At 38.7% G+C, this 23317-nt stretch overlaps 1 protein-coding gene across 2 annotated transcripts in view; it reads left to right on the plus strand.

Moving 5' to 3' along the window:
- The window catches only part of TMEM91 (transmembrane protein 91), a 39187-nt gene extending 22062 nt beyond the window's left edge, over window positions 1-17125 (plus strand). For both annotated transcript variants that reach the window (XM_072430509.1, XM_072430510.1), the window contains exons 2-4: window positions 192-791; window positions 14727-14870; window positions 16664-17125. In XM_072430509.1, the coding sequence (XP_072286610.1) occupies window positions 402-791; window positions 14727-14870; window positions 16664-16822 (693 nt within the window). In that variant the 5' untranslated portion in view covers window positions 192-401 and the 3' untranslated portion in view covers window positions 16823-17125. The remainder of the gene's footprint in view (window positions 1-191; window positions 792-14726; window positions 14871-16663) is intronic.
- Window positions 17126-23317: the final 6192 nt, after the last annotated feature.

The following is a 23317-nucleotide window of genomic DNA, read 5'->3' on the forward strand; positions in this document are numbered from 1 at the left end:
TTCTTAAAACTGAAATCTGTTTGTTATGGGTTTCCTCATTCTTTTTAATGAGTTCTAGCTCTTAGTTTGTGTCACTCTGCATATGGCTTGACCCAATATACAAATTAAGTCTTGGTTTCTTTCTAGCTTATTAATTGCTCCCTTTGTGACTTGATGAAAATATTAACACAATTTTCGTTCTTTTTTCACAGAAAACAATTATATGAATTGCTTGCTTGGAGAAGCCTGAAGTGACTATCTGCTGTTTGGTCCAAAGACCAATCTGTAAATAAACATGAGGCATGAACACAGAAGATGTAGGAGCTGAGGCCACTTCACAGACCAGACAAGACCCAAGCTTTGCTTATTGTACAATGGCTTTTCCCAGACTCCTTTGGAGGTAAGAGTAGAACAGAAAAGCAATGGAGTGTGTGCATGAGTTACAGCACCCCCTATTGGACAGGTCTGTGGGGCCAGGTATGCTGACCCCTCTCATCTCAAAAGACAATGGAGGAGGATTCATTTGGAAATGTCTTCCCCACCGTTCTCAACAGGGAGCAGAACTCAGCCAACAGTTTCTGGACCCCGGAAGCTTGCGAAGGACTGTGGATTCTGGGAGTGGGAGTTTTGCAGATGTGGCTTTTTGGAGGTCAGCAGATCCCAGATTGTGGCGGGGAAAAGACTATTCAGAGACCACCTTTGTGGACCCTCAACAGAGCCCTGATATGTGTAAGAAGTTACTGTTTAGCCCAGAGAAAGACATTCACACTGTATCATGTGAAGTGAAAGAGGACGACGTACTGGATCTGGAAGTAAGTTAACTTTTAAGGTATATTTCTGCAGGACACAAAATCCTGCATTAAACTCACTGAACCTACCTGTTGAATGGTTCTTACTTTTTTCCGCTTCTCCTCTAACTAAATCCCAGTAGCAGTAAAGCCTTATTTTTTATGTATGCAGCTAATACAACTAGTGTTATATTTAGCTTCAATCTTCTGTGGAAGGCTTTCCACAAGATTTTGGTGTATAACGGAAGGATTATGTAGCCACTTAGCCAAGGTACTCATGTAGAATGAGAAGACCTGGCTTGCTATTGGCATTGCTAACTAAAACCACTAATTAGCACTAAAACACCTGAACTCTCTTTTTCCTAATGTGGAAGGTGGAAAGCCAGAGAATCCTCCATGACTCTAGTCCAGTTGGTCCCGTGCCATCCTGCCTTCCATCTTTGGCCCTGATTTATGAAAGCTCTTCAAGGCTGGAGAGAATACACTTTAAGAAGTGAAGCTGGGTGGTCTAGAAAAAATGGAATGGACTTCAAAAAATAATTTGCTATTTGCTAGCAAATGTATTTAGTCCTGGACCAGATCCATTGCAGGTTTGCTGGACCACCCAGCTTCACTGATGAAAGTGTATTCTCTCCAGCCTGAAAGAGCTTTCATAAAACAGGGCCTTTGTCTTTGACACCCGATTGGTCACTAGTAAAAAATTTGGTGATAGGTTCACTTTGAATGATAGTACTGGCTGATTTGGCCAAGCAATGTCATATAGGGACAGTCTTCATATTACCACTGCCACCTACCCAAGCTTCCTCTCTTGTTTCTTGATCATTGGACTGGGAAATAGTGAAAAGAAGATGAGAATATACAGCATCATTAATGTTTACTTATTCACTTTACATACAGACTTGTGGCAATCCATGTTTTGAGGATGCGTTGCTTATTTAAGTATCCAAATTTAAAGGTACCAAAACTAATCTCTGAATCTCTGAAAGTAGAGCTATTTACTAAACACGACTACAACAATTTAATGAATTGTATCCCTGGGGCTTTTATACACATGCTGCCAAGAGTGTTTAGAGCACATTATTGCCAAGCTCTCCCTCGCCCGCTATGCTAGATCTGCATTGAACCTTTTGGCTCAATACACAGGGACATTTAGCAAAGTACTAGTTTTGCTTTGTGCTTCCTTATCCTAACATAAACCAGGACTGATGCACACCGCCCATTCATTCGGCAGCAGAGTCCCTAATTAGGGAATTATATATGTTTTATCATGCATATAGTAAAAGTAAAGGGTTCTCTTATTCAGTGCAGGTATATAAAAGCCACCTTTTATAGCTAGTAAATAAAGAAGAGGAAAAAAGATAGAGGTTTGAGGCTTGTATGGTTTTTCTAAGATTATTTATGTATATACAAGTGATTCATACATAATTATAATACAATCGCAAATTATATTACCAGTCCTGTTCCATTTTCACAGGATTGGAATATTGGTACTAGACATAAGGTTCCTAACACATTCAAAATAGGACTGCTTTAGTCTTGTTATTCCCGACGCATTACTTCAAGGTTGGCTTCCTCAGGGGTATAGTATTTAAAGGACTGTACAATCTACATAGGTAGAGATAACAGTGATTAAAAGGACGTTTACGTAATTTATTCAAATATAGCATGTTCATAGAAAAACACATTAAGCTGATAGATCCAATATAGATAGTGGAATATAGTTATAGGGATACTGCAGAAAATTTCCTATATCTACATTAAACATTAGTGACTTTGTCATAAAGGATTATGATGTTAGGATTTAATGGTCCAATGTAAATTTTATTTTCAATATATAATTAGGTAGGTGATAGAAAATAACAAGCCAACTTGTTTTGGGGGTTGCTTTGTCACTTTCCACCACCTACCTAATTTTATATGCAAAATATAAAGAACTGGCTTTACAGATTTCCAGCAGACTGTGTTATCTACTAATTAAGACTGTGCCATCTGGGAGAGGCTCCCCACGGAGTTACTAAGGTATTATATAGGGCAATGCCAGGGAAATTTGCTGCCATCTGAGACTTGCTTGATGCTCCACCTGTTGGCTAAGTGGCAAACTTAACTCATATAACAAAAACTCATATCCAGTTCGTCATATTTGACCAAATACATTATTATTAGTAGTATTATTATTATTATTATTATTATTATTAATAAACAGGATTTAAATAGCGCCAACATATCACGCAGCGCTGTACATTAAATAGGGATAGTAGTAAGCTCCAACTTTACATATTACCATGAAAATCTTTAGGCTGTGCATGGAAATGTTCACTGACACTCGGTGCCAAATAGGATTATTGACTTATTAAGGCCATTAAGGGCACTAGGAGTCAGGGAGATCCTTAGCCAGAAAGAGTGATGGTCAGTTAAAATCCAATGTGCAGTCAGGAGGTAATAGGCTGATAAAGGAATCTGAAGAGCATCAGGTTTTGATTAGTGCTATTACCATCTGGCTATGCAGCGTGACGACGTTGTGTGAGGTATAAGATCTGCTGAGCAGAATTACAATTAATTTGCTATTTATTCCGATTGGATGTATGTGATTGAACTGAATGATAAGCTTTTTGGCAGGAATTATGATTTAAATGACCTTGGCAAATAATCCACCCCATGTGTGCAGAAGCTGTTAGGTTGGTCATAGAAAAGTGACCTTTTCTTAAAAGGAACCTGTAAAGATATATATAGCGGTATAAGTACTAAAACAAACGTAGAGGTCACCCAAGGTCTGACAATTGTTCCTACCACATCTCAATGTCTCCCAACGTCTAAGTGTACAGTGTGTGGAGTCAGGCAGCTGAGCTCAACAAATGTCATACTTTAGGTTACCTCTGACCTCTTAACAATGTTTCAGACCAACACAGAGTAATTAAAGCTTAAAAAGGAGGAACTACACAGTACATCTACACAATTATAATAACTAAAGATGTAATCCTTCACTGGTTCTCCATAAGAAAAGTGAGATAAGATAGGACTGTCCACCATTGCCCTGCTCCAAAGCCTGCTACACTAGGTATTCTGAACTAGGCATCCATGGAACCTCGGGGTGCCTTCAGAATTTACTAAGGGTTCCATGACCTCCAATCTGATGGTACATGAAAATTTCCACTTTGGGAAGCCAGCAACATAGCGCTAAAGAACTTTTTAGATGTCTGCAAGTGTGGCATTCTGACCCCCCTCTTAAGGGAGACATTTTTTCCACTGATGACCAAAATAGGAGGTATTCTTTCTGTTGACCTCCAATTAAATAATTTTACCAGGGGTTCCATGAGACCGGAAAATTGTTTTGATGGTTCCTCTGGTATAAAAAGGTTGAGTAAGACTGTTCTACATGTTTTCTCAGTATGAGTGTGATCAAGCTTTTACACATAGAAAAAGACTGTTCTGTCTGAGATAAGAGAAATAATTTGGTGTAGGTCTAAGGAGAATAACATTTAGAAAGATTTCTGCCAAAGATAACAAGCTTTTTTGAGGCTCACATGGACTCGCTTATGTTAGGTCAACAACCCCTATCTTGGCCAATTAATGTAATCAATGCTTATCTCTGTGACATTGCAGCTATAAAGCTGAGTATAGAGGATTCTAAGGATTTCCTTGAGGAAAACACAGCAAATCAGACAGTGGTTAAGGACTAAAAATGAGTCCAGTGCCCCCTTCCAGTACTTGTCATTGCTTCAATGGGGTCCTCCAACCATGACCCAGGCAGCTAGGATGTTCCCTACTAAATAATAAACCTTCATACCAACTATGGCTGCTTTATTGTAAACATTATGCAATGTCTTTTTTAATTCACATCATACATAATTTTATTTAACTATAATATCATTGACCATAAACAGCAATCACCATTTCCAAATCCCCCCATATAAGTTCCCCCTATTTTGACCATATTTCAACCAAACACCTCCCACAATCCTACAACACAGGAATAATACCTCCTTCCCATGTTGTAAGCCCTCGGAGGCACCATTCACCATATCACATCATCTGAGGAGCACCCATCATCACTTACGTTCCCAGCCGCAAACTACCATCGGCTTGAGAAGGATAACACTACTCGCAGCCCCCTTTTACCACTCTAACTACCACTCTAATGTAGTTCAATCCTCTATAACCAATCTGGGAGATCCCACACCTAATATGGTTCTCCCACACCACCCCCCCCCCCTTTTAAAGTAGGGAGGGAGGACTCAAAAAGGCAATATATAGGCAGATTAAACTTCAGCTTTAATCCAGCTCCTGTTCTGTATATTAGGCATTTCAATTTCCATTTTTACAATATACAGAAAGAACTAGCCCAAAGAAGTGGATGTTAATTGCTTTTCCTACAGGAGGGGAGCCTTAGTAAAGTAGGGAGTTCATGTGGTAGCAAAATCAGTTAAAAATAAGAATATATTTATTAAAACTCTTCATTAAAAGTTAAAATTTTTATAAAAATATGTCCACAAACTCAAAGGCATAATTTTAATAGGTTGTATCAAATAAAATGGATATTCATCATAGCCCAACGCATTTCGCATGGTGAACACACTTCTTCCGGGGGATTATCACAATAATCTCAGAAAAGCTTTTTATAGTCCCAATGTTTGATGTAGGCAGTTCCATTTTTAGCAGAGTTGCAGAGCAATCCAGAAGTTACACAACCCAAGATGTTTTTTTTAACCTACAAGCACAGCTGTAGCCCTCTGCCCAACCCTATTGGATGTCTAAGTGTGATGGGCACCTTACTTCATCAATAGGGAGAGGGAGTGCAAAAATGCATGATCTGCTCTGATATTGGTTTGCAAAGCAGAACATTTTCCTTTAGCTCTTCTACCCCAGTTGCAAATATTTGTGCTTAATCAGACAGAGATAATACAGCAGAATGTTGACAACACACGGTAAAGTTTATGTATTTTTGCTTTTTTGTGTGTCTGGGTGCAGGTGGTATCTGTTTGTGTGTTACTGGTGTGTAATGCTTTGCACTGGCTTGTCGTTTTGCAGTATGTTGTGCAGCATTGGGTCTGACAGACTGTATTTCCACGCTCGGCTGCCTGACAATTGTCAGCTGGTTTACAGACTCATTCTGAGAGAACGGGGAGCCCAGGAGACACAGATGGAGGGAGGTGGCCGCCATGCAGTTCCTTTCACCTAAACATTTTTGTTGCTGTTTTCAAATAAAATACCCAGAGGGCCTAGCTGTATAAGGTGCTGGTAATGAAGGACACAACAAACCAGATACATCAAATGCTTCAGAGCCCTTAACTCTTAATAAATCTTTGGTAATATTCACATTAGCACGTCTGGAGGGGTCTCAGTGCATGGTGCTCAGAATGGATTTTACAACCTTGATCCTGTATTTTTATTGTAAATGCTTGCAAATGCATAAAATCACTTGTATAAATGGTGACAGGTGGTGCACATTCAAGTCTATGGAGATGGCACACTGGACGTTGCATACAAAAAGTGTGGAAGAATGCTGCTGCCACCAGACACCTGCATAAGAAAGGATTAAAAAATGGACCTATTCACTCCAATGTTAACCAAAATTTTCAAGCAGCTTTGATTACTGAAAAAACTTCTGGTATGAGCTTGCTCTATAGGCAAAGGAATACATTAAAAGCCCAGAAAGGCTCAATGGCTCCCAAAGACCTCTAGCATGTCCCTGCACGACAATCAGCAAGCACACTAAAAATGCCAACCACTCCAATCAATTCATTACATTAAGTAAGGTGAGCGTAGAAAGGATTTTTTTGCAAAAACCAACAAATCCCAGCATGCTTACCAGCAAATACACTGAATACTGATAACCTTGTTTGGGATGTCAGTTCAGTACACAGCATGGAGCAAGACTATTTTAATTCTGGCAGGTTTAAAAGATATTTTTTTGTACTTGCAAAAATGTAATTGACTGGTTGTTGGCTTTCAATATATGTAAACTCAAGTATAAACCGTCATTTTTGCCATCAATGCCTTAAATAAATATTCCTTGTTTTATACTCGCGTCACACCAGTGGATTGAATTTTTTTTTCACAATTAAAATGTTAAAACAACTTTTGCTTGTTTGGGAAACATGAGTTTGTTACCTTCTCTACATGGGGACACAGTGACATCTACTGGTGGCTAACAATATTGCACAAAAGATCAAGTAGCCCATCATACCCAACTCAAAAGTACAAAATACTTATGTTATTGATTATATTTTTATTTTAATATAAAATAGGGTGAAAAAGATATACAGAGTAGTTTTTTATTTTTACCTTTTAAATAAATGTTTTAAAAATAACACATCATATATTTATTTTCTTAATTTTTACTGGTATTCCCAATGATTACTGTTTTGAATGCTAGCAGTGACGCCCAAATTTTGTGCCCTAGGTTTATACTTATGTTAAGGGAGGTTACCTAAATTATCAGGAAAAATTGTACTTGGTTTATATTTGAGTATATATGGCACTTTAAATGAGCCAGTCAGGTTTGTGGTGTCACCTCTTTCTACATATATGATAGGAATGGAAGTATTTGGTTACAATGAACAACATTATTTTTTTCCTCCACTTCCACAAAGGGCATTGTAGATGAATAAATGATCAATTTTTTAAATGGCTAACAAAACTTTGCAATATTTGAGTTATTGCTACATTTGTAATCAACCCATATGAGCAGTGAAAGGCAATGATTTTGTGATCATTCAATTAATTAAAAGGTGTTGTCTAATATGCTTGTATTTTGCTCACCCTCACTTCCCCCTTCTTCATCAACATGCTAATAGAATACCTTTTAATTTATATTTCATATCTTTTTTTTACACCCTAGTGATTTTCTGTGCTTCCGTATGCCAGAGTTCGTTCATCAAAATGCCTTAATGGGTCAATGTTAGTCTGGAAGAGTAGGCATTTGCCCTGGGAAATGCCGCCTATGAAGCTGAACCTCCATGTTTAAAAAAAATATGGGCTTGATGGTGCTGGATTTCCTCCATGAAACAGGAAGGCTCTATGTGACTTGCTGCAGCTTTAAATGCATATTGTGAAAAGTTTACAGTATGCAGTGAGATCAGAGTGGAGTGCAGTCCTAATGTATCCTCAGACTTTTTTTTCAGGTCAGCTTCTATAAAATATTCAATAAGCAGGCTAAGCTATGCATATATATTGCTGGAATGATGTATGCTGCTGTGTTCTGTTTACATGGGGTTTTCTGTGTGCATCTGTCATGCTGAAATGTAATTAAATTTTAATATGTCTGCACTGTTCAGTTTTTGACTACCCCGGTGAGAAACACTGTACATTCATTTTCGCATATTTTACATCAGCCCAAGTACAACTTGGGTTCATTTAAATATAAATATGTGGTTTTCCATTTTTTTTTAAGAATTTTCTAATGCATTGGTTTATATATTTTCCCTTTCTTCTTACCATAATATACTGAAGAGAGATAATTACACACCAGGTAGTTATGCTCATCCGCTATCACATGATATCACATCGAGGGATCACATGTTTTATGCAAAATGTAACATTGCAAGCAATGTAATTACTAGTGGCAATTGTGCTGGATTCATCAAACCATTAATGGATGAGTGATGAAAGTATTCATTATTAAATCTGAACCTCAGGCAATCAGATAAATATAAAGATGAAATGGAAGAGCTGTTTTGCCTGATTAAATAATTGTAAATCTGTTCAGTTAGTTTTATGATCTAGGCACCTCTGCCAGACAATATAGTAGGGTTGTCATGTTCTTAATCTGAACTTTGGCTTCATTAACACAGTATATGTATGCTATGTACACATTTTAGATAATCAGTTGTGATCCTCCCAGGTGAAAATCTGATGTGTGTACAGCGGTTCCCCCAAAACATTTATCAAGCTGCCACAGTGGATTGATGTACAACTGATTGGGAATAACCATTGGGAATGACCTACGAAGGAAAGCACCACGGATGCCGCTTGCTCATCCACCTCTATCTTTAAAACAGAATGGTGCTGTGTGCACAAAAGGGGTTTGCAGATTATAGTCCACACATTGGACACATTATGTAAATGTTTAATAGACATTTATTGCCCATCCACCACGCAAAAGCTTCAGCATGCAATGGTTTTCTATTGCTCGATCAAATAATGTTACACAAACAGCAATCAGTTGTGTACATTTATCTGGCATTGACTATTATGTTATGGATAATTTCCCGGCTGTAGCCCAGCCTTGCTACATTTTTTTAACATGAGGGAACCCTTGAAATAACTTTCAGGTATTCAGGTAGCCCTGAATATAATTATTATAGCTACATCCTTGGTGGTCAGTAGGAAGAATGCCTCTTACATTGCTGGTCAGTGGAAAAAATTCAATCCAGATAGCCAAAACTTAAATTGACCTGAGGCATAAATCGCTTATTGCTCAAGCATTTTGTCACTTATAAACTAATTCAGTGCTATAAATGCAAAGCATCAAACCATGTCCAACCTGATTGGCTACTAGTGCTGCTCCTTTCCTGCAGTTCGGTCATTTTTGGAGTCTAATATTAAACAATGAGTAAAATTTCAATAACATTTTGAATGAAAATGGCTGGGCGTTTTGTTTTATCTGCCTGGTGTTCAGCTTTATTGTTTTTTTATTAATACAAAGCCTTTTACTAGGAGGTAAAGCCCATCTTAGATGGTAGCATTGTCTTAGCTTTAAACGAAATACCAAACTATTGATGTCCTCCTCTGTAAGCTATGAGCCTTTTATTCAAGCAAGCAGGATGATATCCCTTGTGTACAATCCATTCCCTCCTGGTGTCAATCTTTGTACGCTTTAGGATAGGTGACACTCTTCCTAATGTGCCAAGTGACACTAATGCAGGATATATATGGGTGTTATAATAAATAGGGATGAGTGAGAATGCCAAAAATTTCCTCGTGTGTACAAGGAGTTTGGTGGTCTCTGGGGACAGGTAGGGGCGGATTTTGGGGATGTTGAGCAAGTGAAAATTACAGGACCTGGAAATGTTCTGAATGAGAGGTGTTAGAGGTAGAAGCATCAGAAGAAGTATTACTTCTACAATTACCCCATACCACTCTACAGGCAGCACTTTGTTTTGCGAGGATGACGCCTTTTATTAGCTGAGTATTCCATTTTTTTTTTGTTCCATTGATTCTTGTTTAGAAGGTTTTCAGAGCCTCCATTGCATGAATATTTAAAGGAATCAATGGGTCCAACACATTTATAATAATACCTAGCATATCATTGATCTTAGCAATATCATTATTGTTCTTTTATTGCTATAAATGATTAAAATAGATAAAATATTAATCTAACCTAAACCAAGACTTTTGCAATTTTGGATAAAGCAGTGAGAGTTTGGATTCCTTTCATGATTTCGATTTGTCCTGGTTACCATTGTCACTGGTATTAAAGGGGGATAAGGACCACAAATTTGAGTTGCTACCAAAACAGAAACTGGAACTAATCCAACACAGGGGTACACAGGGCACCATTCCCCACCAATTCAAAACGAAGAAAAGATTTGGCTTTAGTTACAATTTAAAAACATGCCGTCTGTATGTACTACACATAATAATAGTGATTTGTATTTATTATACACATAATAGAAATGATATATTTTTTAATATGAATCCATAAAGAATACCACATTACTAAATCGCATTTATTTTAGGTAAGTTGCAAGGAATAAATCAAATTGCTCCCCAGCCTAGACAGCCTTGATCATATAGTATCTGGCTCCAATCATAGCTGCATTGGGACTGCCAGCAATGAGCAAGTAAAATCCAATCCATGATTAAAGAAAAAAAGCAAACACGTGTATAGATGTAAAGACATGTCTCCAAAGGCAGCAGAACTCTGTATACACTGAAAACAGCTTTGTGACTAAGACTGAATGCGTGGGAATGTTTTAACTTGCTATGTAATCAATAATGTTGTTTTCACGGTTCCTTATACAACGCGTTGGCCTCATTTGAGCTCTGGAAACTAAACCATTCAATATTATTATTACCTTTTATGTATAAAGTGCCAACATAATATGCACAATAAATAGGGGCTGCATACAAACAATACGAAGAGAAGAGCCAATGGAGACAGGAGAGACAGGGATAGTATAGACATGCACCACCCCATCAAGGCTGTTGTAAAATATAAGCTGATCACTTTTCCTAACAATACAAATACAATCAAAACCTGAAATTAAATTTGAAACAGAAAATGACAGCAAGTATGCATAATATTGCCCCTTCCCACTTTCTTCATTTGTGTGGAATAAAGTTCACAGATGCTTTGTATGATATCTGGTTGCTAAGGGAGAGGGAATTGTGTTTCAATTTATGGTAAATGTTTTCTTGTTGATGAGGACAGTGAAGCATGACAAACATTGACTGCAGCAGTGCCGGTCATTGAGTCTGAGCTGCGACAAATCAGCATGCCAAATATTATGCCATTATCTGTTCACACGTCTGTACAATGACTTGTATATAAGTGCATTTCATGTCATTAGACTGTAGCTTGTACGTGCACAGAGCATTGTACTTTGTTACTGTTGTATTGGTTTTCTTAGACAATGCTACAGACGCCACATTGGAAATACAATGTGCATTTTATACCACCAATAGTTCACCTTTGTTGGTTTACCAGGGAGTTTGTTCAGATGAGTATTGCTGGTGGTTGGCACTTTACTAGCCATTTATCTGCCCTATCTGCTGCACTGATTTTTATCTTTTTGATTTAACTCACCTGACAATTAGGGGCAGCGGTGTAGTCATAAAAAAAGAAGAGGGGGCGCAGTAATAGTGAAGGCTATCCATGGGTAACGCACATTCTTGTATGTAAACGCCAGTGTGCCCATTCCCGAAAAAAGTGGGGGCTTGGCGTGCCTGCCCTACTACACCACTGATTAGGGGTCTATTCACACCCACAGCCTGTAACCATGTGATTAGCCGCTCCCCGGTGCACAGAAAACTGCTGCTGTGCATCCTGGAGCGGCAAATGGTACTCAGGTAACCAGATGTGCATGTGGATGCTACTGCAGCTTTAATTTTCCGACAGCAAACGCACAACAAAAAGTGGCCTGCTGCTTGTGGGAATCATGCTGCTATCTGCTGCAGTCATAGTTGCATGCAAAAATGGTTTCCATGTACTCCCAGATGAGACTATAAGGAGCCTGTAACAGAACACTGCGGCTCAGTCTTACCTGGCCCCTAAATAATTTTTTCTATATGCAGGAGTTTAATGAGCTGGGATATTTACCTGTGTTGTTGGCAAGTGTTTACTAAACAGATGGAACAGTGGCTCCTTTGACATTTATTACATAAATATATTACACACAGTAAAAAAAGGTTTAGCCTTAATGAGAGAGAACTTGTCATCAGTATGCATGTGTTTTGGCAGAATTGTAAAGGAAGTAATATCATATTATAGGAGAGAAAATTGGGAAATAGTAATTCATTTTTCAATAGAAGTGCGTATAGACATCAAGCTCTGTAATGAATCCTCACCTCTTCTAATTCACAGGGTCTGCTTCCAAAAAAGCCCTTTAACATCTCCATATAGCTGTGTATTGGCAACAATCTCATTAGTTCACTGGACAAGTCTAAAGGGGATGGAGTCTTTCTTACCTCTGCTCCCCAGTTTACCCAGTACCACCTCTCTTTTTCTTAGCACACTTGAAATAACCAGAAAATGATCCTTGGGTAAAACTGGCCGTAGAAGCCTTTTATCAACAACAAACTGTTTACTTTCTTTTACCAAAAAACAATGTAAAACCAACCAGGTACATGTAACATTTTAATAGTTCTAAGAGGTTTTTTAAAGTCCATGACAGTACAACGCAATCATTCCCAATTTACCTGGATACTCCTACTCACCCAAAAAGGCCCCCAGCCGCTACCACACCGAGTCGGGGACAGTTCACAGGTATCTGACTGCTCACACTGAGCCTCACCACAACCCAATGTCCCATGAGGCCCACTAATACCAGAAATCCATACCCTGATGGGATCCGCACCCCCCACTGCCTTGTGTGCATCAAAACTCCCACTCTCATGGAATCGCAAAAACTGCCCAGCTGCCATGACAGAGCGTAATCCCCTCTGGGTGATGTTAGAGACAATATAAGCCATAGTAAAGGATAATGTTAAAGTTAGGGCTCCTCAATCTGTTCTTTAATCTTGTATAATGATCCCAGCAAAGAAGGGGCTTTTTGGCAAAGGGATGGGTCAAGGTAGTTGGAAGAAGCTTTCATATCCCTTGATAATGATTTAACAGACATCCTTTAAACCAGTGGGTCCCCAACCTTTTGGAGCTTGCGGACCACTAACCTCACAGATTCCGCATGTGCGGGGAGCCGTATGTCACTCAAAGGGGAAGGAACTTCCCTCACAGTGACGTCATGATGCCAGATCCCGTCCAGAGACACAACCTGCCCACTGCCCTGAGCCTGGGATGCGTATGGGAGACATGGTCCACGGCTTTGACAGGTGGGCCCCCCAAAGCGGGGTTCTTCTAACCTCACTGGGGGGTGCACCTGTCAGATGGCTGTGGCCCACTAGGTTGGGGACCCCTGCTTTAAACCATAAAAATACCTAAAGAGAGCCTGGACTCTTAAAAATGTACCCAGAGGAAGTACTAGTCATCAGTATTGCCTGTGCTCTCCCTACATTGTTCCATAATATTGACTTACTATGCCCTGTTTTTTATTGTGTGTCTGCAAGTGGACTTTTGGGTAAAACCAGGGCTATGCTTTCTAAAGCTACAATGAGAAGCACATTGGTGACACATCAAGTCTTCTGAGGATAGCAATCAGGGGTAGCAATAACGGTGTGGGCACTCTCACGTACCAGAAAGTATAATAACATTTTTAAGCGTTCAATCATACTTAGCAAATATTTCCTTCAGTTCCACTTTAATTTCGCCTTCACTATTGGCATTAATGTATTTTGCCAAATGATAAAACTTCACCAGTATGACCCCGGTTGCACACTGTGGCTCTGCCTGCTGTCGTTATTCTGCCATAGATCAGGAAGAGAACAAAGATAGAGTCATCTCTGTTGGACAGGTAATCTTCTTTTGCAGACTTGCAAAACATGTTGCTATAAAGATATATTAACCTCCCAACCGTTAAGCCCGACCTTGGTTCGTTAACCCCAAACTTTTCTCCCTATTTTAAAATCCTCACTTACCTGGTCCCACTGTGCTCATCCAGCGTCGTGTTCTGGTTCCAGCTTCGTCCTCCAGCGTCAATCTCCCTCTCCAGCGTCGAGTGCCTGTCTCCTATACCAGCGGGACCGGTAGGAAGCTGGCCGGCCTCTTGTGTTCCGCCGGCCGGCATCTTGATTTCCGCCGGCCAGCCGGCTTCTTACCTGGTCCCGCTGATCATCCAGCGTCGTTCTCGTTCCAGCGCCGGGTGCTCTCTGAAACAAGAAGCCTGCCGTTTTGTGTTTTTCCTTTAATTTTATTAAAAGTAATTTTTTTTTTTACATGATTGTGTGTTTCAAACATTTTTTATATTCATTATATCTACTAGAACCCTATTCGGACATATTTCTGTAAGTTACAGGTCTACAATTTAAAAAAAAAATTTCATGAAAAACAGTGTAACGTTTTTGGTACAGAAATCTAGACCTCAGTGTAACGCCCAGGTGGTTAATGCACATATGTATATCTGTGTATGCAGCATTACTGCTATTTTTAATTTAGAATCTTCAATAAAGTGTTGGGAAAAGTAAGGAGCAGTATGCACAATGCAATTATAAACTACACCCCAACAGAAATGGCCCTCATTTGGTCTGTAACTGGGTGCTTTGTGTTTTTCACTTTACTTTACATAACATTCTTGCTCTTTGCACCTCCTTGCTGGGTAAGCCTAATTTATTATATTATTATATATTATGCATTGTGGATGTTTGGTTTCACTGTTTCCACTAATGAGTTTTACTCTTCTCTTCCAGAATGATTCCTCCAGTGACAGTGACACAGACAGCGAGAGTCACTTCTCCCTGCTCTTCCCCCAGGATTACTTGGGCCTAGCTGTATTCTCTATGCTTTGCTGCTTCTGGCCCCTGGGCATTGCTGCGTTCTTCCTGTCACAAAAGGTAAGTGGAGGCTGATGTTGCCGCAAGCAATGCCTATCCAGGGTCCTGCTGATGGAAGATTGTGTCAAGGCTAAAAATGGAGAACAGAATATACTGTGTATAGTGCTGATGGGGATTTGAAGGATTATCCCTCTAAAAAAACATATTTCAGTTTTGGTAGATGAAGATTGAAATAACTAGTTTTTAAATATTTAGGAAGTAGCATCAGCCTCAGAGATTTCAGGTGAACACAAACATGCATAATTGGGGGGTCCTGCTTTCCCCACAGGTCTAACCAAAACTTTTTATTTGGTTTTGGATGAAGCGATAAAGCATTAAACCCTTTTGCTGCCAAATATTAAGAATATATATCTAATGTACACCTATATATTTAATGTAAACCCTATTTAATGTACAGAGCTGCATAATATTTTATATAATTCTATATAAATCCTGTTTATTATTTTTATATTTAATATTAATAATAATATACATTTGAAAAAAGAAATATGTATTTATCATGTAAAATTATGCATTAATTTGAAATATATTTGTTATTTACATTTCTGTGCCATGAATACTACATATATTTATAATTATCATACCTGATGAAGGGGACATGTAATCACACTTTTGGAGCGTTTTTTTGTTTTAGAAACAGGCTATCCTCCCTGACATCTATAATAACTCTTCCCTCTTTATCCATATCTCCAAAAATGGTTTCTCTTAGGTTTTTAAGTTATGTTTATGTCCCTGTTAAAGCCCAATGAAGCTATAGAATCTGAAAAAGGTTTGAATTATCCCCATCAATAATGAAACAACTGTGGCTGGGTTTAATATTTAAAGACCAGTTATTATAAAACCCAACTTTTTATCCAGTCCGGTACCCTGATAATATTATTATTACCCTGTAATCATTTTTGACTTGTAATTGAAAATGCATTATAATACCTTATTTCCTGACCTCACATTTCATACTCCCCTATATTGTCCCCTATTTGTCCCTTACACACACTGATATTGTAGAAAACAAATGATGTGTCTGAGGAGGTCAATTGATAAGCACTGATACAGATTTGCTCCTCAAAGGTTCTTTTTGAGGTTGCCAGGGGTTCTATGAGGAGTGAGGAACAGCGAATTGATCTCTGACCAGCAGTGACCACTATTGTTGGAGAACATTAAAATTGTAACCGTTTTCTTTGTTTTTATTCGGTATTGTTATTAATTTTCAAATTCATCAAGTTAAAATTACAGACTCCGGTCCGCGCATGCAAGGGAAGCCGTGTGTCACTCAAAGAGTGGAATGGGAGCAATAAGACACAACCCACCCACCTCCCTGAGCCCGAGATTCATACGGGGGACATGGTCTGCTGCTCTGGCCCGTGTGGACTCCCAAGAGGGGTCCGCGGACCACAGGTTGGGGACCGCTGGTCTCCGTACACTTACAGCCCAGCTGGCAGATGGACCGGGGGTTGGGGACACCTGTTATAATATATATTCTTCAACTAAGTCTAGTGATTCCACATTACCATGATCTGTGAGTATTGTTATTGTTAGCAGGGTGTCCCTGAAAGCTAATTAAAAAATTTAAACACTCTCAGGGGTAAAAGGTTTGAGATAAACTGCACTGGTTACAAAGAGTATGGGTCCATTTCTGGTGCCCAATTGGACCACACATTCATATAGTATTCACTTAGTATAACAGGAAAGTAGAGTTGGGACTACAAAAATGAAGATTGTTAATAAAATCTCAATTCTATATTTATTTCTTTGACATTATTGTGCTTTTTTAAAAAATTTTTCCTTCTCTACAGACTAACAAAGCTTCAGCTCAAGGCGACTACCATGGGGCAATTGTAGCCTCCCGACAGACATTCCTCTTGGCGGTTCTCTCAATCTTCCTGGGCATTTGCACCTATGTGGGCGCTGTGGTGGCACTCATTGCCTATCTGTCCAATAGAGCCCCCACCTAAAGGACCAACAGATGGCTTGAACAACCAAACTTCTCCTGTCTGCTGGTTAGCCAGTAAACTACAATAAGGACACATTGGGGGGGTTTGATGGAAGTCTATTTTTTTTTTTTTTTTACTTTATTCAGATGTGAACAGGTATCTGATGTGTTATAATGCATCTCATACTCCAGCCAGGTCTTTGTGAAAGAACCCTGGGCAAAACCGTCCACATGTATATTCACTGGAAATTTGCTAAGCTTATTTTTAAATTGTGCAATGTGTAATTCTCTGTAATCCTTTATAATAAAGTCCCATGATTCAGTATCCAGCATTTGACACTCCAAATGAAGTCGATAGTGAAAGTGCCTACAACGGCTGATGAGGCAGAAAACTGAAATGAGTCTTTTACTCTCTGCTATTCTCCTCCAGGGATTTGGAAATGTGCACAGACTTAAAGGTCAGAAGAGAGATTACAATGAAACAGAGTTCAGGCAGAGTTTAGACATAAAAAAGACAGTGTATGGACCATATATTCAAGAAATAAGGATTAGAAAATGCTGACACAGTTCCCAAGACACAGCTATTATATTATATGAACCTGAGCACAGTACAGAACAAAGTGATGACAACTTCTTAAGTCTTTAAATGGTTAAAGTTATTCTGTTGATATTAAAAAACCCAAGATAACCAGCAGTTCACAAACTAGAAAACTTTGTCACTAAATCTAGCAGTGTCCACAAATACATTACATTACAATAATATCTCCCAATGTTTATTGGAGGACACAGTCGTCTACTTTTGGATATATGCTCCTGTCTCTAAGACAGTATTTTGTCAACCAGGGTTCCTCCAGAGTTTGCTGGGGGTTCATTAGACAATGAGCCTCTCAGGTCAGTATAACTGACCCCAATGATCTTTTTGGCTATCTGCAAGGGTGACATTCTCCCCAATGGCCAGCAAAGTAAGAGGAATTCTTCCCACTGACCACCACACTAATATACAGTGAGCTGTGGATATAGTAATTATCGGAGAGGTTCCTTGAAGAACTGCAAATAATTTAATGGGTTCCTTATGTTGAAAAGGTCAAGAAAGTCTGCTCTAGGAGGTTGGGGACCTGGTGGCTATACCCCTGAATATACTGAACAAGCCGGGTTTAGTGTCTTTAGAAAGTGGGATGTGTCTCTTTCAAGCTCTTCTGAATCAAGACCTAAAGCTGCAACTTTTTAATCAAATGGTGTAAGACTGGACCACAGTTTCTGGAAGTAATTTATATTATTGTGTCCCCAGATTCAAACATTCACTGCAGCAGGTATCCTGATTCCAAATGTTAAACCAGACATCCACATATACTTTGCCTTTCTGTATTAAAGGGCCATGCTAACCAAAGCTGATATTTCAGTTTATGGTAGATATTAAAGAATTAAACCACCTGATGGTTTCCATATCTCCAGAGAATTCTCTGCTGAATGTTTTATTTTATAATATGGTGTCAAGAAGAACTGCAACACACAAGGGTGAATGAGAAAACCCAAAACTGAACAGAAACAGGAACAATATGGCAGGCTAATCTCACTACTCCGGTATCCATGGCATTTATAAAGCCAGAGACTAGCTCAGACCAAAAGGTTCCACCTATTACTAAACTTTATTTAGAATAAAATCCTTTAAAAAGACTGTCAATTTGTTCATGCAAGGCCAAATGACAATGTCTTTGGGAAAGTTAAACCCCCCACCCCCATCTAAAAAGACTATATATTCGCCTACCACTGTCCCTTCCATTTCCAATGACCTCCAAATAATTAGTCTGATTTATCAAAGCTCTCCAAGACTGGAGAAAATAGACTATCATGGGTGAATCTGGGTGGGGGATCTCAATTGAAAACTTTTGTCAAATAATAGCAAATGATTTTAAGAAATCCATCCCAGGTTTGCTGGATTACCCCAGTTCACCCATGATAGTCTCTATTATTCAGTCTTGGAGAACTTTAATAAATCAGACCCAATGAGCATGCAACCATTTCACCTGTGACAGTGCAGCCAATTTTTTGGTCTGAATACAATCACATGACCAGGGAAATTAAGCCATCGCTCCTCTGGGACACCAACACAACTTATTCTAATGCCGGCTGAGAGGAAGAGGAAGAAGCAGCAGGGGAGTCAGGGAGAGTCAGTATAAAAGCCTTGAGGGGAAAAGAAAATTTTCAGAGACACCATCACTCTGCCTAGAGAGAGCCATGACCTCTGCTCTTCAAACAGAAGCTAAGAAGACCCCATCAAGTGATTTCAATTCATTGGTGTTTTGCACCATCAACAAACAACTGGATGTCCAATGCATTCCCAAATAAATTCCAACATGGCCCTTTGCCAGACAAAATATTTATTATCACAAGTCCTATATTAGGTACCTTTGTGACTTCAAAGATGTAAATAGCTTGGCTTCCAATATAGATAGGAAGAAACAGATGTAGATGAGTAGAGTAGATCAGTAGATGAGTAGAAAGAGAATCTGTATTTCATTTCCATATTAATTTTTTACCAACAGCAAATCACAAGTACAAAATCTTTCTACAGTTGGTAAGATTTTGGCAGTTGTTATTGGGCAATCAAACATGGAAGGTCCAATTATTACCAGTGTCTCAGGAATAAAGGTCCCAAAATGCTAATCTCCAAGCTGAAAAACATAACCAAGGCTCATATGTCTTGACTTGCTCCACCAACATATTTTTCCTTGTCATGGGATAGACTTTAAGGAAGAGTGAAACGTTTAGCAGATATCTGAGTAACTTGGAACAATAAACTTTGTCTAGCTAGTAGATAGGTGAAGTGCAATCTTTGTTGCTGAAAGGTTTTGGATAGGGAAAGGCCCCATGGAGGATCTAGCACATGCGGTTGGTTGTTGCATTGGAGAGTCACCAAGAGTGATGCCAGTTTGCTATTTATAAAATTAAGGCAATTCTCTTACATTTCAAGTTAAATATTGCATATAGTTTTGTTTCTTTTTTTCCTAAATACAAATTCAGTCTGATCACCACATCATTTAGTTCTATTAGCACCAAGATGGGTGTGAAGCCCCAATCTAAACCATGAAAAGTCCAACAGAAAGATCCAACAATGGCCATAACACCTAGTGGTTGATTTGATAGATTGTTTTTCAACTTAGCTGACAAGGTTACATGGACAAAGTTGGGACCTCAGAACCTCACTAGAGATTTAATTTAGAAGCCTACCAGGTTCTATATTCTTTAATTAAATTTTTGGAAATAATTTTTCTGCCTCCCAATGCAATCCAATAAGAATTTGCAATATCGGCTTGATGAGTGTTAAGATAATATACCCAAAATTAGTGTTTGTCTCTTTAGAAATGATTAAACATTTGGACAAATATTTACATAAACGGGTTGATTTTTTGTTTGTTTTCGGATGTTTGTAAATAAATCATATCATAGCAGGAAAATACTCAATAGATTGTCAACCTCTTGCAGAGATGAAATGCTTTCATCTCACAGTGCTAATGACTTAATGGCATATAATTACTGCTTCATCTACCTGTCACAGCGATGGACATGGGTTATTGCAGTGTTGACACTGAATGTTACATCTTAATCATTCTGTGTCCTCACATGACATTCTAAGGGATAAATGAATTTGTTACTTACACTTTCTTACCTCCTTCTGCCCTTGAGTTTCTATAATTAACAAGCTGTGGCTTATCTCCGATTATCTGTATGACAAAACTCTTAACTCAGATTAGAGTAAGGAGTATGGTGGGTGCACACCTCTGTGAGCCTCCGCAGAGAAACAAGAACGACAAGGAAAATAATATTACATGTACATTCTACTTAAAACTAGTAATTAAAGTGAAAGTTAAAGGTTCTCTTTATTTGCCCAATCTACAGCAGGATATTCTCCTTTTTTTTTTTTTTTTGCAATGCTTTGACCAGTGCAGCTACAGAGGGTGAGGAAAGAAACATAATGTAACTCTAAATAAGATCTCTTTACTATGTGAGCCAACCACCAAGGCTTTCTCTTAAGAATCACATGTTCCTACACACGTAGATGTTCTGGGTATTTGGAATATGTTAATGTTACATAGTTAAGTTAAAAATAAAGACATAAGTCCATCAAGTTCAACCATTAGGGAAATAAACATATTTATATGGGCATAGTTGGTTTAGAGGAAGGCAAAAAAAAAAATCTGGTACAATTCGCTCCAACAGGGGAAAAAAACTCCTTCCTGATTCCAAGAGGCAGTCGGATGTTCCCTGGATGAACAGTCCCTGTTATTTTTACTTTAAAGCCTTAATACCCAGTTATATTCTGTGCTTCTAGAAAAACATCCAGCTTTTTCTTATAGCAATCTATATTATTTGCTGAAAATACTTCCTAAGGGAGCCGATTCCACATTTTCACAGACCTTACAGTGAAGAATCTCTTCCTTATCCGGAGCTTAAACTTCTTTTCCTCCAGACGCAAAGAGTGCCCTCTTGTTCCTTGTAATGATCTCAAAGTGAATAATGGGGAAGAGAGTTCTCTATATGGACCGTTTATATATTTATACATTTTGTTTTTAAACCAGCTGAAGGACCAGTAAAGTTGTAGTGCACAGTTGGGTTTCAATGTTTTGTTAACTGGTTCACTCATGTGTTGGTTCAAGATCTCAGCTTGATATGTATCTGTGAAAAGAGCAAAACACAAATAAAGAAACAAGAACTTGTACACATGAACTTGTCAGCAATCCAACAAGAAGGGTTATATATTTGGATATTTACCTGAATGAGACTCCTAGGTTTAAATGTAAGTGATAACTGAAAAACTGTTCACTGCAACTTTAGTCTTCCTCATTATGTCTACACGAGTAATGGTGATATCCAGTTCTTCAGGGGGACATAAAGACCTGCAATTTCATTTTTCATTATCCTGTAATGTTTTGGGGGGGTTACTTCACATTTTCAGATATTATCCGTAATTCATAAATATTTCACACAGTTCTGTCCAGCCAACTTACATAATGTTCTCATTATAAGGGCTGACATGTTGAAAAATGTTTTTAATATACGGCTTATTATCATAAATGAGCTGGCTTTTTTGTTATAGATTACGGCTGTACTGAGATTATTGCATTCGTAGCCTGCTATGTCAGCATTATGCAGAGAGCATAACAGTAAGCGCTCAAAGCTGTATACTGGGATGTGATCATTATACATCGAGTGCTGTTGGTGCCCTCTAGTGTATAAAGTGTATAAATGAGAACTGGTATGCCATGGATGGTGGGTGCTCCAACTATTGATAACCTCCACTTGTGGAGCCCTTGATGTGCGGCACTTGGACCAAGTCAGCTGGAAAAAAGAAAAAATCAAAGCTTAGCTAGCATGGGCTACTTCACTCAACAGTGGCCTTTGTCCTATTAAAGAGTAGAAAATGGTCATGGATGGTGAGTTTCCCAAGTTTTCATTACCACTTCTTGTGGTCCTTCAACAGCTGATGTGCTGCTCCTGAACTAGTTCTGCTTGAAAAAAGGATTTTTTTGACTAGCTTGTGCTACTTCTCTTTGAACATTGGCCTTTGTCTTTTTAAAGAGTAAAATAGTCATGGATGGTGGGTACTTGATGATCTTTACTTGTGGTCCTTCAAAAGCCGATGTTCAACACTTGAAAAAAAAGACTTCTTTTGGCTAACATGGGCTATTTTACTTTAAACACTGGCAATTTCTTACTAAAGAGTAAGTAATATTGATGGATAGTGGGTTCCCCAAATTTTCATTACCTCTACTTTGTGATCCTTCAACAGCTTCCAGATCAGCTGGAAAAAAAGAAACAATGAATTGTTAGCTAGTACGGGCTACTTCACTTTGAGCACTGGCTTTTGTCTTAATAAAGGGTAAAAAAATAGCCATGGATTGTGGTTTCTCCAACTGATGACCTCCATTTGTGGTCTTTCAATGGCCAATGTGCCGCTCTTGAACCAGGTCAGTTAGTGTGAAGAAAAAAATAGTTGATGGCTACCATTGGCTACTTTTAGTTGAACACTGCATTTGTCTTAATAGAGTAAAACATAATCATGGATGGTGGGTCGTCCAACTGATGACCTTACATTGTGGTCCTTCAATGGCCAATGTGCCGCTCTTGAACCTGGTCAGCTGGAACAGCTAAAAGATTAGTTAATGGCTGCCACTGGCTCTTTTTATTTGAGCACTGACCTTTGTCTTAATAGAGAAAAAATTGTCATGGATGGTGGGTGCTCCAAATGATGACCTCCATTTGTGGTCCTTCAATGGCCAATGTGCCGCTCTTGAACCCGGTCAGCTAGAACAAAGAAAATATTAGTTAATGGCTACTATTGGCTACTTATATTTGAACACTGACCTTTGTCTTAGAGTAAAAAGTAGTCATGGATGGTGGGTGTTCTAATTGTTGATTACCTCTACTTATGGCCTTTCAACCGCTGAACTTGGACCAGATCAGCTGGAAACAAAAAGATTTCCCTTCGGGTAGCATGGACTTCTTCTTCTAGACACCA

Source organism: Pyxicephalus adspersus, chromosome Z, assembly GCF_032062135.1.
Source record: "Pyxicephalus adspersus chromosome Z, UCB_Pads_2.0, whole genome shotgun sequence".
NCBI lineage: Eukaryota > Metazoa > Chordata > Amphibia > Anura > Pyxicephalidae > Pyxicephalus > Pyxicephalus adspersus.